Genomic DNA, 17,483 nt, shown 5'->3' with positions numbered 1-17,483 from the left:
ACTGAAAACAACAATGGACCCCACTTACATTCACTGAACAAACCAAACAAAACCAAAGTCACCTTTTGCATTCCCACTAAAGTAAGTATGATATACAGCTTAATAGAATTTTCATTTATTTTGCAAACTATCCCTTTAAATAGCTCAGTAAATGATTTCAGAAGTTGTAAAGTTCATGTGAAGTGTGCAGTACAATTCACGAAAAAAAAACAAAAAAAAACCTTCTTGCAGCAAAATCAATATAACATTTTCTTTGTTTTGTTGTGGCACCGCATGAATTTCTAGCCCACAGAGTATTGCAGAATCGAAACTTGGAGACATTTGATCTGAACTAAGCTAATTTCACAGAAGCTTCTATTTGAACAGTTTAACAGTCTCCTCTCCCTTTCTCCTTTTCCATCTATTCTCCCACAAAGTGCTGATCCCAAACATTCTTGCGGACCACATACTTTGAGGATATCCTCATAAGTCTGATTCTGAGATTTAGCTCTCCCCGTTCCCGGGTGACTTTAAGTACCAATGACCTTGCGGAGCTCTCTTTCTGAAAGACTTTGCGTCCTTTGGCTCGGGCTGCTGTGAAATACTCCATCACAGGACTAATGCTTAATGTAGCGGCACACAGTCCTCATCAGCAGCAGCCGGTTGTCTGGGGCCAAACGTGGAGCCCATCCTCTGCCTGCCCAGCTCTAAATAAAGCCTGTCATCTTGCCATCTGTGCCACACAGTGACCGATCAACAGGGGAGCTCCGCTCTGGCACATGGGACGCTTTTATTATCATTCCGTTTTCATTCTATTAAAAAGGTGCAGGAAGAAAAGAGCTGTCGGAAAACAGTGGTGCATTGTGGGAATTTTCATCGACCTTTCACAATGGGATGGCTTTATCACACAGTGGGAAGATGGAGAGAGTTCTGAGGATGTAATGACTTCTCTTGGATGCAGGTAGAGCTCTAATTACCCTGCCATGATGCTGTGGGAGGCTTTGTCTCAGCGTGAGGTGAGAAGCTGCACTGCCGTGTCATTTCCAGTGGCTGGAAGAGAAGCTGTGGAGACTGAATGAAGCGATGGGGAAGCTCAATGAATGTGTGCTCTTTCACAGAGAGGACACTCTGACCAGCACACCACACATCCATGACGCTACAGCACAATACACACACTCCCATCATCTCTCTCTCCTTTCATTATTTGTTTTTGATCCATCTCACATCCTCTTTCCTTCTATTCTTATTCTTAAACTTTTATGCGGTGTTCACACCAAACGTGAATAGAGCGTCAAATTTTAGAGCGTCTATTTTGTCGCTTGGACATTTTGAATGCATTCGCGCATCGAGAGCGAAATAGACGCACCTAGAAAGCTAAAGTTTGAAACAAAAATTAACGCATGTTCGAGGTGAAATCCGCTTCTTGTGGGAGGGGCAAGTGCTATGCGGTTGTCTGTTTGCAAGATGGCTGATGTTGATCGAGCATTCGGGCTTTTACACTTTTTCCTGCACACATCCTCTGAATAAACACATTATCTTGTTAGCGAAAAGTAGCTGTAGGCTATATTAGGGTGAAAATAGTTGTAAAAACCGCAGGAAGGCCGCGGGTCGATAAACGTGTACGTGACTCAAAAGTTAAATGTTTATTTACAACAAACTCTTCCAAGCGAGGTCCTTTTTATTCCTGAAATATGAACTGCGTGATATTTGTGTCATAAAGCTCCAGTTGACTGCTCACTGACAACATCAGTCGTTCCTCCGTGTTGAATGAGTGACTGCTAAGCAGGCTCCTGATTGGTTAATGAGGCGTGAATTGACACCAAAGTAAACATTTTTCAACTCTGGCGGCAGACGCGAATTTGCATCAAACACATAAATGCACAAAAGCACCATTCGCACGTAACCCACGTATCGCACCAGATGCTCAATTCGCGTAATTCGCACAGCGAATTTGCGTCTACCGCGCCGCGTTAACCCCTCATTTGTGCCACAAGACCTGCAGATGCAAGTAAACGTGTCTTTACATTGACTTAACATTGAAACAATTCACGCCAAATGCTCTATTCGCGTTTGGTGTGAACACAGCATTATACTTTCCTTAGGGCCAAGGTTTTACATTCCTTCATTAATGTATTCTTCCTTACTTCCCTAATACTGCATTCCTTCCTTAATCAAATCTTTCTACCTTTATGAATGTATTCTTGCTTCATGAAGTTATTTTTAATCTATTCTTTCTCCATGAATCTGTTCTCTCTTTGTGAATCTATTCTTTCTTCATTCATCTATTATTTCTATACCTTTATGAATCTATTCTTTCTTCATTAATCTATTCTTTCTACCGTCATGAATCTATTTTCCTTTATCAATCTATTCTTTCTTCCTTCATGAATCTACTTTTCCTTCTTTGTTTATCTATTCTTTCTTAATTATTCAATTTTTTATGGACTTAGAAATATTTTAGTACCATAATCAGCTCAGAAAACAGTGGCACTGATTCATTAGCTGAAGATCAGAACAGAACAAAGCAGGTGATTCGGAAACGTTGTTATTTACCAAAACCCACTTTGCTCATGTGACTAATCCTGATGGTAATTCAAGGATTTTGAGAGCTATACTGGATATTTCATATGATCCACAGAGGACGGAAAGCTCTGATGTGTGTGTGTGTGTGTGTGTTTGAGAGAGAAAGAGAGTCAGAGTGCACTGTGTGTGGTACAATAGCTGCACGCTCTGACCCAGATCACACTCCATCCACTGGCACGCTTTAGAAGCAAAACCAGACAACACCACGCAGGGATGTTAACACACACTTTCACACACACAGCCCAAGCTGTCAGCTAGTATTAGTTCACGACTGTCTGAAATATAACACAGTTCGCAAACAAAGAAAAACAAACCCTGCACTTTTTTATTTCTCTCTTCAACCACACGCACACTTTCCCTCCCTCTTTCACATGCTTCCTCTCTCCTTCCAAAACACACATATGCTTACTATCTTTCATACACGTGCACCATCCATCACAATATACACACCCTCTGTTTCTCTCTCTCACACACACACAGACATACCGGCACACATCCACTCAGTGAGAAAATTAATTTGTCAGATGGTGATTTTCAGTTGTTCCTCTACAGCTCTGGCTCAGAGCTCTCTGATACGGCCCACAGCCCTGCAGGACATTTCTGTCTGCTGTCCAGATCTGCAGCCTGCAGACTCACTGCGGGTCATTTGTGTAACAGACTCTATTGATCTAGGAAACTATCACCTCTCTGTGTGCTGTTGTAAGATCTGCTCAGAGGTCAGAACGGGAAGATTTATGCACGTGTGCGTGAAAGAAAAACTGATAAATATATATATATACATATATATATATATACATACATATATATATATATATATATATATATATATATATATATATATATATATATATATATATATAAAAAGACATGTACAGTAATATTCACACCAACAGATCAGCTATATCAGATATAGCAATGTGTGTCCATTGTTTAATATTAGACGCAAATTTGCAGAATATAATGGCTGGCAAATACATTTTCTGCTTTAAAATGGTCAATGGATATGAATATGACATCGATTAAGGCTGGACAAAGTGTAACCACTTACTAAAGCAATTTGAATGGCTGAATTTAAGGCTTATGAGGTCAAACTAGTGCACTGACCGTATGCCGAGTCCACTGCAGGGTTCTGCTTGCGAGTTGTGGCCAAGACATCTAAAGAAAGAACAAAAGATAAATAAGATCAGGAAGATCTACCGTCAGGCTAATGGACTTTATTACTTTGCAGAATAATTATTTGTATTTTTTTTTACTATAAATAAAACAAATTATTTATTAAACAGTGTTCTCCTACAGTAACGTAACGCATTTGCCTCCATTTTGATGCATAAAAGCAATAAGCCATTTAAGGCCATGCATTATAGAAATTTACTATGGTTAAGGGGTTTATACGATGATGATCACTTTAATTTCTTCCATTTTTGCAATTACAGTACAGGAATGTACACAAGACATTCTATTACATATTACATATAGTATATTACATATGGGACTGAAGACAAAAACTGGCCATAGGCCAACTCTGGTACAATGCATCAAAAATTATTTATATTTTAATATTGTACATGGTCCCTAAAATAAATTCCAATAATAATAATAATAAAAAAAATCTATCAAAGAAATGTCCACCTCAATATGAAAAAAAATGATATATATACATTTTAAGATTTAAGTTCTTTTGTGTCAGTATGTGACTAATTTCATCACATTTAAAGCAGTCTTTCAAATTCACCATTCATTCAAACAAAAATACTCAAAAAAGTAAAATTGTGAATTATGTTTTCAAATTTAAAATAACTTATTTCTATTTGAATATATTTTAAAAGGGAATTTATTCCTTTGATGTCAAAGCTAAATGTTTAGCAGCCATTCCTCCAGTCTTCAGTGTCCAATAATCCTTCAGAAATTATTCTAATTTACTGATTTGGTTATCATCACAGCTGAAACGCTGTTTTTTGAAAATCATGGTACATGATTCTCTTATAAACAGGAATCTTTAAAACAGCATTTATTAGAAAAATGCATTACACCCGTCTTTGTCACTTTTTATCAATTTAATAAATCTTTTCTAAAAGTCTTAATTTCTTTTGAATGCTAAGGTACATTATATTATACTATAATCAATTAAAATAAGCATCAATTAAAAGATAATATGATTTAACATTTAAAAAATGCCATTTTGGGGAGAGTTGTTTAACTGTCATAAAAACAATGTACAAAAATCTTGCACTGTTCAAGGAGGGTGCAAAATGTGATATATTTTTGTCCTTTCCCTTCCTGGAGAGAAACATGACCCGGACATGTTCCTGACATGTTCCATGAGATTCCTTAAGAAAGGTTCTAGGGTTCTGGAAGTCTTCAGAACAGAAGTGGAGTTGTAGCAGGAATGTGAAGGGATGTAATAATGGTGTGAATGAGTTATGATCTCTGGGAGCTCGGACTGTCTGGAACTCACCATGACAGCTGTCTGGGTACTCAGGATATCCACTCTCCACATACTGCTCAAATCCAGACCTGTGACAGAGACAGAGAGGGAGAACAACACAACAGAGAGAAGAAGAGAGTAAGCAGGAGAAAGAGTGAGATAGAGGACAAGAGAGTGACAATCATTCTTTTGTGAGCCTCTCCCTGAATGAGCCCTCTAATTAGTTGTGCTGTCAGCAGTCTGTTGTTGCTTCTCCGAGCAACTGTAAAGGGAAATAACATGTTACAATTTGATTGAAGCTTGAGTTTCTGACATACAAGGACACTTCCTCTATACCATGACTGACAGCTGTGATTTAGCAGCCATAAGAAGAGAAACAAATGCAAATGTATTCGTGCAGTATTTATACATATGCAAAAATGTAAAGTTAACTAAGCGCCAAATTAGAGTAAATTCAGCAATTTTATAGAAACTACAACATATTAGAGATTAAAATCAAACTTTTAGACCGTACACCTACTTGTAACAACTTTTTTTCCTCAGTAGGTGATTTATTATGATGAGTTTATCTACTTTTTTACACATTTGGTGACTCACATGAGGAACATTCCTCACATTAAGCCATAATAATAAAAAAGTATTCACTACGTGTCTATGTTTTTCTGACAAACCCAGTTTCATGGAGAGATGGAGACTGACTCATCTCGTCCATGACGCTTTGGGTGCCACGATGACGTGGGCTGTTTTCCACAAATATTTACTGAAAAATAGTGCATATATATATATATATATATGTAAAAAACAAAAAAACAAAAATAGGCTTCAACGCTGCTAAAAATATGTATAAACATATACATACGAATATAAATCTATTAATTATTTCTGTATTATTTATTAAATATATGGACATACAACTATGTTGTTTCACACATCATTTAAAATAATAGCACATATATATAGCACCAAATGTTAAACGCTGAATGAATTTAACGTGCACGTATATAATTAATGCGTTCATATGTCAAATGAGTGGAACAAGCTACGGGGAGTTCTATGCATTCAAGTGCACAAGTCTCAATAAATAGAAGCGCCTTCAGTTTTGAGCCGATTTCAGATGTTAGAACCTTTGTATGAAGATAATGAGTATTTGGGCAAAACAGCATATTAAGTACAATTTTAAGAGAATATATGTTTACTGAGACAGACGTTGGTGACTCATGCAAGCGTAACCGCAGTGACATGCTGCTCTGAGCGACTGCAATGTTCGGCTGCTCATGGCATCACAGAAGCGAGCGAGTCATTGCCGCTCACTGCCGAGCACCTGAGTGACATCTCGCACACACAGACGCATAACGCCTTCTGTCGGCTTCTGCTTCCTCTCCGTGTTACCATGGAGACGTGATTAGATCAGAGGGCTGTGGTCTAATGGAGCACACAACTCTGTACCTGAATCCAAAATCAGGATTCGCCAAAATCACTACATGCCACTTTTGTCCAAAAACACACTGTGTGTGGCATTTCAGTACAAAAACGTGCAAGTTATCCATTACACTCCTTGCAATTCAGTACAGGTGCTAAGTGCGCAGACATAATTATTGGTGCATAATTATTGTCATTAATTTCAGGTCAAAGGTGTCTTTGTTTATGTAAATTAGTTTACAATAAATTGAGGTCCCTGATGCAATTCATTCGGCGAAGCTACTGTATATGAGCTTAAGGGAGTATCACAGTGTAAAAATTCTTGTATAATGTTTTAAAATGAAAAAAAAAAAGATTATTGGAGTATGTTTTAAAAGAAAATACAATTTCAGAATGAAAATTGTTCCTATTTTTAATTATAGTACTTTAAAATGAATGCCATTTATTACATTTTTAAACAACATGTCTCTACAATTAAAATATATGAATAAACTTAATTCCCTCTTAAATATTTTGTCAGACTTGATTTAATTTGGAGTATATTTGATCTGAATGGAATCCATTTTTTGGTGGGGAACAATATAGAATAATGGCTAAAAAATAAAAAAGATTTAAGAGAAAAAACAAGCTTGTGTACAAACACATAACTTTTCATCTAACACTGGCATCCTCTTTTCAGCCCAGCCGAGGCACCTGCCGTGCTCCTGCCTCACCCTGCCCTGCATATTCAATCTATCTGAGAATCCGCCCTCTCTACCTGACATGATTTAAAGTCCTTATTTCCATTAACCTGAGAGAGGAGAGAGAGAGAGAGACAGAACGAAAGGGAAAGACTGATTGAGCAGGGATGACTTCATCTCATATTGAAGGATAAATGGAAGGACAAGAGAGAAAAATAATCTCCTGCATAAAGTGGTAAATTGCGATCTTGCAGGTGCATAATATCTGAACATCAATATCCCTCTGAGATGCATGCTTTTTCATTATACCTGAAATGGCCAACACACTCACACATTAGCACAAACACTCCGTCTCATCACATGGAGATTAAATTGCCCCTGGGAGAGAGCGGATAGGGAAAAGGAGAACATGCAGAGAAAATATCCTACAAGATAATAAAGTCACATTTTTCTTCATATTCTCCTATCCACAGTATGCTGCAAAAAACAAGCCGCAGAGCTGTTCTAAAAATGAGAAAGTCAGGGTATTACCATCGTACATCTATTGCCCTCTTTTCTTACATGTCACCCTCTCAGTCTTGCAGAATTTCATTAGATGCTGATTAGCATTTAAACACACTTTGGAGCTTTCTCTGGTCTTTTTTCTTGTTCTGCTTCTATTAAGTTTCATGTCGCCAGATTAAAGTCAGCACGACAGGCTTTTTTTCAGCTTATGAAGGGCAAAAGCCCACCAGAAGGGGCCACCTTATTCATGTGACTCCTGTAAATGACTCCAACCAACAATTTGGACATAATGATTTCAGCACCATAATGCATTTTTGCAGGCAATAAGCATCCGATGGTCTGACTGCAAGAAGAACTGATGGACTCCAAGTTCATAATGGCAATCAGAGCAGGTCAAGTTAATCAATGTAGTGAAATCACAAAATAAAATGCATGTAAATGTGCCCCACTACCAAACAAATAGTTCAATTATCTGGGATGTGAAAACAAGACTCATTTAACTCCATTTAATTAACAACAGCCCAGTGATGAAGAACAGCCTGTTTACACTAACGATCAAAAGTTTTAGGTCAGTAAGTGATTTACCTTTTAAAATAACCATTTTCTATATTAACATATTTTAAAAATGTAATTGACTCCTGTGATGGCAAAGGTGAATTTTCAGCAGCCATTACTTTATTCTTCAATGTCACATAATCATTTTCATTTGTAACATTTTATATGTTTTTACAGTCACTTCTGGTCAATTTAATGCACACTTGATGAATAAAAGCATTCATTTCTTTAAAAAAAATTATAAACTGACAAACTAACTTTTGAATGAAAGAGTACTTGATTTGTGTTGTAACTGTCCTGGTTTATTGTATGTTTAAAGTATTATTGATAAACTTTAAAACATTCTATCGTTCGATCTATATCAGTTCTACATTTTCAGTGCTGTTCCATCTGGTTCCTATGACAGAAACCAGAATTCTAGATTTTAGCCAAGTTTCTAGAGCTCTTAATAATTCAAATGCGCTGTATGATTATAGAAGACTTTATGGCATCTGACAGCATAAGATTTATGACTCTGTCATAAGTTTGGCTATGGAAGCATATAATTGAATGCTGGAGTGCACCAAAGCTCTTCTGGGACACTGAAAAGCACTCTCAACAAGTTCTGTCCATTTAGTTGGCAACGGTCTGGAAATCTGTTGTTTATGTACTAATTTTCATGAGTTCAAGATAAAATGATTCCCCGTGTCAATTTATAGAGATCAATACTCACATTAGGACACATTAAAGGACATTAAAAACCAATAATCGAGTTTATGGCCAGAAAATATCATTAAAAACTGTGACAAGGTTACAGAGAAAGTGCCTAAACGGTCATTAAATTAAATTCATTCAGCTAAATAAAATAACGGAATTCATAAACCGGTCACAGTGTGTAAATAAACATGCCGATCAGCAATAGCATGTTAAAAATAATGATGATGTAAGTGACATTGTTGCATTTTAATGTTTTATTAGTCTATTCTAGCCCATGAGACATGCTGCTGCTGCTGCTGCGTTATTCATTCAAAATATTAGAGAAATATAGAAGCTCAATTCAGAGAAGATCCATATTCAGTGCATTTTTTTAGGTGGACAAATATGATTGGTGCACCCGCGTCTCACACAGGAGATGTATAGAAAGCCATGCAAAGTCAAAACAGTTTTTAGAACAACTTTTAGAAAACGTGTCACGAATTAGAATCACGAATCAGTAGCTGTGTAGCTTCTTCTTTCTAATGAACCGTAAATGAGTTTACTGTGGCAGGACTAATAGAACGTTCATGTGATGTAGATTTAACTCACTTGAATCCCGGCGCCACTGAGGCACAGTTCCCCACGCTCAGCCAGATGCAGTAAGGGTCTCGCGAGGACAGACAGCTCCTAAAACACACACACACACACAGTTAACTCATACCACATGTGCTGGAAAGGCTATGTGTGTTTTCCTCACTCACTGTCTTCATACCCCCAATTTCCCTTTCCCCCCCTCTCTCTCCAAGTGTATGTGACAAGCTGGAAGGGACAGCCAGACATAGCATCTCCATAACAAAGCATTATAGCCTCTTCCTGGTCAGACACTCAGTCAGACCGAGAGGGGAAAAAATGAAAGAGAGAAACTGTCTGCTGTATAGTCAGGTGTGTGTGTTTGTGTGTGTATTTGTGTTGCATGATTGACAGGTGTGTTATATTTGCCAGAGGCCAACTGAGACTCAGATACATGGCAGAGCTGGTGAGTCACTTCAAGAAATAGAGGGAGAGAGACAGAGAGAAAGTGAAAGACAGAAAAGACAAAAAAGCATGGGTGAGGTCACTACAGTCAGAGTGAAATATAGAGGTCACGATTATTTTTTCTTCTTTACAGGTTGTTAATTTCCCCATGCTATGCCAGTGGGTTGCTATGTTTTAGCACTTTATTTATTGTTAAAAGTTAGAAGTGTTAAAATTATGAAATTCTTTCCATTATCCCAGTTTAAATGAAAAGTTAAAGCAAAAATAGAGTTGGGTAGCTATTCTGTCCATTAGGTTTTAAGTCATCTATATGCTAATGATCTACTAAAAATGGACAGAATTACTACTTTAATAGTATATCCACATAAATTTTTAAGTAAGAGAGTATATGGTCAAATTTTAACTGACTGTGCAAAGCTTTCAATGTTAGCCAATGACAGTTTACAGCCGATTTGAGTTTACAGTCGGTTACTGTATTCGGTTTGATATTGAAAACTGCCATTTGTCATTATATTTTAATGTATTAGTTTAATCATTAGCACAATTGTTTGTAGCGCAATAGTTTATTGTTCACTGTACTTTGTTATTCCACAAATTATTTATCTACAGTATAGCGGCTGATAAAGTTCACTGATAAAGCGGCTGATAAAGAAATAACTTACTGCTACATTGAAAAAGGTGTAAAATAAACTATTTACCAGACAAACATGTATAAAATTAAGTCTTTCTCTTCTGAGAGAACTGAAAAAAATATTGATGACTCAACCTGCACTGCACAGATTTTTGTCCAATAAAATATTTTTAGAATGAGAATGTCCCACCCCCTAATAACACCTGCAGCCAACTAGCAAGTAGCATTAATTAGCCAACCATTAGCCAAAAAATAAAAATAAAATAAAAAAACACTCACAAACCCTTTGATATTTTCCTCACAAACTTCCAGTTTCCACAGGAAATACGTAAACACAGGGAGTGTGATTTTCTTTGAAAATGCATAAATAACTAAGTAACTCATTTGTAGCTTGATTTTCTTGAAAAAAGTGTAAACTTGTGTCTCTGTCTTGGGAACATGGCAACAGTATCTCAACCAATAGTGTGAGTTTGGGGCGGGGCTATCTGCTGGCCGACCAATACCAGATAGTTTGGGGAAAGCTTTTAAAAAACATTATTTTTGCAAATAACATTTGATGGATGCACAGAAATTACACAAACAGTGTTAAACTTTGAATACTGGAGGCTCAAAGAAAAAAGCTCTTCGACCACAACAAATTTCTTTTGTTCTTTTAGGAGGAAAAAACAACATAAAACCTCTTTGAATTTAAACAAACACAGCTGTTTTTGCATCCAGCACTCAATGTGCTTGAAAACAATTCAGTGAGGAAAAAAAACAGAGAGAGAGAGAGAAAAAAAGATGTTTTCTCACAAGTCCACAGAGAATCCCGTGTGATTGTTTCTCCTGAGGCTGAGCAGGCATGAGCTAACAGATTGGTAAAAACTTAAGAAATGGCTTTATCAGACATCGGGATAGTTTTTGGAAAGATATTGGGACTGAAAATCCCTGATAGGGTTTGGAGATATTTTATAAGGAAATACAGTCTATCAGCTTGCTCAAACTACAGCTGTCTGGAAAAAAAGAGGATTGTACGCTGTGTCTTGGCCTGTGGCCAATCAGATGGCTCTAATTTGTGTGCGAGTAGTCAAAGCATGTGGTGATGCTGGCTCGAGGACTGCAGCATGTGATGGAGGAAACACGTCTACATCAGTGACGACCCTTCTCTGTGGCTACAAAGCTACAAGCTAAAACCTTTTTGCCCTCTGAAATCCATCTGTTTAAATTTGAATGCATTTAAGAATGCATTTCTTTGGAAACACACAGCGCTCTCAGTGCACTTATGGAGGACGTGATCTATAATAGATCAAAAGCGATCCAGCACATAGGACTTTTCAGAAGATTCCTGCATGGCTGTCATAAATATTTCTCTGAGGACTGAGCTGCTGCACTGCATCATCAATAGAGTTTGTGATGCTGGTTCCTTCTTCAATAAATGTTTTAAACTACTCTATGTTAGTAACACTTATGAGTTTACTTGATTAAAATAATATTAGACACTTAAAGGAGAGGAACAGCATTGTATATACTGTTTTAAGTGCTCTCAGATGTAATACATATTTAAAGAGAATGATTGTGGGCATAGGTTTCATGACACTCACTTTTTGCAATCACCATAGTCAGAACAGCGACTGAGTGGAACACGGATCACGCAACTTGAGAACGCCACAAACAGGGCATGATGGTCCTTGTCCAACTCCAATCCCAAAATCCTCCGGTCCTCACCACGTGCATTACACCTGAAGAGAGAAATGGTGTTGTGTGTTGGTATGCCATTAAAGAGGGTCCAAAAATACTATATATGCACATAAACATTAATACTAATAAAGGCTATTTTATAAATTGAAAGCTACTACTACAAAAATGCAGTAGGCACATTTCCTGAATGCATGGAATAACTAGATTACAGAGTACATTTTTTACAAAATGTGCTGTATACAACCAAAGGACAGTGCAAAAAAAACTGTATCCCACAATGCAATGCTCTTCAATTTGTAGTTTGAAAAATAAACTGAAAACCATTTTAACCAAACTTGTGTCGTAAGCAGCAGGGTTATTATAGTTACCTTAAACTACAAACATAAAATAATAGACATTAAGTAAGAAACAATTGACGACTATTATCACTATTATTATTGATGATAATTATATAAAATTAAAACCGGCATTGACAAATTAGTGAGACATGCGCCAAATTAAACGGAAGTGAAATCTTTTCTCATTTCAGTTATGTGTGAGAACATATTTCGCTAAGGTTGATCTTTTATTTCACTAATGTTTTGTAAGAGGTTTTTCAGTTACGCATACAAATGTTTTTCAATGTTGATCAATGTTTTTAGTTTCACTAGTGTTTGTAAGAGGCTTTTCAATAATTCTGGCCTATATGGCCCCTCATAGTGTTCAGCAGCAGCGTCTTTACTGAAAGCGAAACTATAAGTTCATCTGCTCCAACAACTGCTCCGTTATTACCTCCCTAGTAAGAAATGTCATGTAGCTTTTAAGTTGTTTAACTAGTACAATTGTCAGAGAAGTGCTGACAACATGTTGCATGTGTATGTTTCTGTGTGTGTAAGTGTCTGCACTGTATGTGTGTGTGTTTGTAAGGAGAGAGCGGGAGAAAGAGAGTATATGCTTTTCGTACACAATTAAATGCATTTTTGTGCCAAAAACATAGAAATAATTCGTAATTTTTATCGTATTGTTTACTTAATTTATTTGCTTAGTATAACATAAAATATGATAAAATCTATTTTATTTTAGCTCTGTGACAAGGCAATATTTGTAATTTTCATTCACTGTAACTTAATGAAATAAAATGACTAATAATACAAATTAAAAATAAATAAATAACAAAACTTTAAATATAGAGTAGTCATGTTCTCCTGGTCACAGTATGCTTTCATTTTATGGAAAAGAGCAGCTCCGGATTCTTATCTTATTTTGTGTTCAAAAGGATACTGAAAGTGGCTTTAATGGAGGTCGGGGGCAAACCTTTCTCTCTGATGAAAGGAAAAAGCAATCCCTTATAAAAGAAAGAAAACGAAAAACCCAATATAGAAAGAAATCCAATATGTGCGTCACTCAGATGAGTCACCCCCTATTGAATTGATTGAAGAAAGTCATGCCATAAGGATGACTGCAATTCATCTTCCTCAGTATCTGTAATAATGAAAATAAATCCTTTTCATCATGTTAAGTGTCATTCCCAAAGGGTCACTTTTACGTGAGGTGGGGTTTTCAGGGGAAAAAGTGAGCAATGCTGCTTGAAGATGTGGTCACGTTTTGTTGTGGAACTAGTGAGTCTCAGCTGGAGTTGAGGCTGGTTGTCAGATACACAAGAGCAACACAAACATGGGCAAGATCCCAGGAGTACAATTACAGCTCGACACGTACCATCCGTCCCATTTACTGCAGGAGTGATTCTCTCTTAATCAAACGCCTCTGTCGACACTGGATTTGGGGTTGTGTGTGTGCATGTTTATGTTCACCTGAGACCCGTCAGTGAGTGTGAACTGCATGAAAAAGAGTTGAACAGTGAAGATGTGTTTGTAAAGAACCTTGCCGGTGAAGTTGTGTTTGCTCAGACAGGTGACATTTTCTCTGTTGCTTGGTTTCCTGCTCTGGGTAGACCTAAAGTCCCTTTACGGCAAGTCAGTCCACTCAGCAGCCGTCTTGATATAGCTTTTGTCTACTTGAATAAAAACTAAAATCTCTGAAACGGTTTCAATAAAATATTTCAAATAATCAAAACCTGACAACTGAATCAACAATTTTACGTCTTCAGCTCAAATCACACTAAAAACTCACTACTGACTCACTAAACTCACACTATTTCTCAGGCTTGTCCAGTTCATGGGTATTCTATATATAAACTCTATCAAAATGCAGACTAGCTTCAGAGCTATAGCCTCGTGGGCAGTGCTCTGACATATGGTTTAGCGGTGCCTTGAGCGACTTGAGTTTGAGTCCTCGAGATCTTTTCCCAGTCCCGTTCCCCTCTCTCCTCTCCCTTGGTTACCTGTTTGTCTCCTAGTATCCCATCGTATTACCCCACTTTTTCAGCAGCCTTGGTTTCAAAAGTATTTGAAAAAAAGTTTCTGTTGAAGAATTATGTCATGAAAATCCGACAAAAAGACACAAAAGGTCCAACACTGTCTACCAGTCCCAAGAAAAATTGACAAATAAAAAACGAGAAACAAACTAACGGAACTAAAACAATGAAAAAAATTATAAAACTGCAGATTTAAATATTGATATTATATACTCTATGTTTATGTTTATTTATATATATCAGTCCCTCCAGAAAAACGCGATCGCGTGATTTTATGCATAATCAGCCAAGGGCCGCATATTTTTCAAATACGCCACACTTTCGCCGCATAAAATGCCAATTTCAGGAAGCAAAATATGCGGAGGTAGCATGATTTCATAATAATAATAATAATAATTTTCGTTGCAAAAAAGTCACATATATCTTAGCAGAAAGTTGAAAAATGTTGCGTTTACTTCACACAAGTAAATCACCATTATTTCCCAATGGGAACCTTATGAAGTGACGTAATTGCGCGACGTGAACATCATCTGTGAAGCCCGTGGTGAAACCAGGGTGAAGGACGCAAATCATTCTCATCTGCCAACAAAAATAAGAGCAAAAGACAGCGCGAAGCAGTTACCCGGTGTGTATGACAGTGGGGGCAAATTATTTTGAGAGAGGGATGAGGATGAGGATGGCGAATGATAGGCCAGTGTTAGAGGCTACGCAGTTAGCTTTCATTTTCACAGTGGACTCAGAAGTTGATGCACCTCTACAGTTGTAAGATTGTACTTTTTTGTTACAGAATAGTACCAAAACCTTACAGTTGTAAGTATATTAGTAGTATGTAAAATAATTTACGTTGCAATAAGAGATTGCACTTTGCAATTCCTGTAAAACAGCATTTGTATATTTGTGTGTATATTTTATTTGTATTCATTTTTACAGAAGTAGTTGAATATTCCTTTTGTAAAGCTAGAAAACTTGTTTGACTCAATGTTTTGTAAGTTTGGGCCATGTGTTAATTAAGGTCTGAAATAAAACAGAATGAGAACTTAAATATACTGTGATTTAGTATGCTTGCTTATCATAGGAAGTCATAAGAAATGACTCATTATAGTAAGGTAGTAGCCTAGTGAGAACAGGGTGTTGGGGGGGGGGTGTCACCTTTTTTTCTCTTTTTCATCAAACCGCAGTTTTTGCAAGTTCCCGCAATTTCCTCGCATGCGATTGCAAAAATATCCCACATATTCCATCGCATTTTTTAAGAAAACCTGCCGCAAAATCAAGGATTTTTGCCCGCAACAATCACCAAAAAAATCTGCGTTTTTCTAGAGGGACTGATACATATAAATTACACACTTATATATTAATATAAATGTATCTTTCTTGGCAATGTGTGGGCACTAAAGTATTTAAATTTTCTTGTTGCGATTCTCTGATTGGTGGAGATTTATTTGCAAAATTCTGTGTTTTTACCAGGAATGGACACATTCTGTTGGACACAATTACTTGGAAGTTAAATAATGCAGTTTGATGGCTTCAACAAAACCATTTATCACTGATTACAACACTCCAGCTCATAGTAGGTCTGTCTTTAATGGTTGATAAATTAAAAAAAAAAAAGATTTCTCCTTCCCACAATGAAAACATACTGGTCCAAAAGGCTACATAGATGCACATTAAACAACAAAGAATACATTTTTGTTAGTTTTCAATGTGGGCAAACAAAAATAACATCACGTCGCAAAAAAGGAGTGTGTGCATGCAATATGACTCACATGTTGGGGTTGTAAACATCTATGTCCTCCAAAACCTGCGTGCTGTAGGTGGAGTTTGGATGCGTGCTGGCGAGAATCTTCAGAACGCGTCCATTTTCCGAACCCAGAAACAGAACCGTGTAGTTCTTATATGGGCCAGCTGCTGTGTCCACAGCAATCTGGGTCAGCTTGAACCTTGACCAGGAACATAAGCTAATTAGTCAACAAAACAAATCTAAAACATGTCTTCCCATCACAACACTAAACGCTTATATAACACTAACAACAGATGCCTTTCCTCTGGAGAAAGAAATGCAGATGTTTAGAAAACAACTGGAGAAATAAAGAGAGACACAGAGTGCTAAAATAATGAGTGGTCAAGTGTATAATTTCCATTGGAGAACGTGCATATGTGTGTGCGTACCTGCTAGTGGTTCGTGTGAAACAGGGTCGGTTGTTGACAGATGGTACGGCCTCATCCATTAGTGGATAAGACTTAATGAATGTAAGAGTTTCATCAGGGAAATCTGTGGAGGACTTATAACCAGCAGCAGGGCCATCACCAGCACAGGACCCCGGCCTAGAGAGAGATACAGAAAGGAAAAGAACTCAATAACACCTCTACCTGCTCAGACTTTCCACATGAAGGCTCATGGAAATGATCTACAAAAACAGCTCACACACATACAATTAACAAGAACCATTCCGCACATCTCATGTTTGTCATGTTCATTTATTTTTTTTAAAAATACAGTAAAAGCAGTATAATACTAGTAGAATTCAGTATGTGAAATACTATCAGAATTTAAATAACTGGGTAACACTTTATAATAACTGCACACTATTAATCATTAATTAAGCATTAGTAAACAGATAATTCATAATTTATAAAGCATTAATAGACAGTTATAATCAGTTTATAAATACAGATATAAATGCTTTATTCTTGATTTAAAAGCATATCTATAATGTGTAATTTCATATTTTATTCATGATCAATTTATAATTTCTCAATGAAGTATAGCATTATTTACAAACCAGTTATTTAGGAGTTGCCAGTGATTCATAAGATCACACGAAATGTATTAAATTCAGGTAGTTATAAAGCATTTAGTAGTGGTCAGTTAACTATTTATGTGAGCTCATCTAAAGTGAGGACTAGTTATGCCTTGAAAAGCATTTATAAAGGATATTTAAAGGCTCAGTTACCTTCTAAACAAAAAAC

At 36.8% G+C, this 17,483-nt stretch overlaps 1 protein-coding gene across 3 annotated transcripts in view; it reads right to left on the bottom strand.

Moving 5' to 3' along the window:
• LOC113059165 (semaphorin-6D-like) overlaps nucleotides 1-17,483 on the bottom strand; it is a 139,841-nt gene that overhangs the window by 10,735 nt on the left and 111,623 nt on the right. For all 3 annotated transcript variants that reach the window (XM_026227450.1, XM_026227451.1, XM_026227452.1), the window contains 6 exons: nucleotides 16,683-16,838; nucleotides 16,280-16,453; nucleotides 12,067-12,204; nucleotides 9,430-9,507; nucleotides 5,018-5,076; nucleotides 3,667-3,717 (listed from right to left, as the gene is read on the bottom strand). In XM_026227450.1, coding sequence (XP_026083235.1) covers nucleotides 3,667-3,717; nucleotides 5,018-5,076; nucleotides 9,430-9,507; nucleotides 12,067-12,204; nucleotides 16,280-16,453; nucleotides 16,683-16,838 — 656 coding nt within the window. The remainder of the gene's footprint in view (nucleotides 1-3,666; nucleotides 3,718-5,017; nucleotides 5,077-9,429; nucleotides 9,508-12,066; nucleotides 12,205-16,279; nucleotides 16,454-16,682; nucleotides 16,839-17,483) is intronic.

This window comes from Carassius auratus, chromosome 41 (genome assembly GCF_003368295.1).
Source record: "Carassius auratus strain Wakin chromosome 41, ASM336829v1, whole genome shotgun sequence".
Classification (NCBI taxonomy): Eukaryota; Metazoa; Chordata; class Actinopteri; order Cypriniformes; family Cyprinidae; genus Carassius; species Carassius auratus.
Note: the sequence above shows the minus strand (reverse complement) of the source record. Positions and strands in the feature narration are given on the sequence as shown.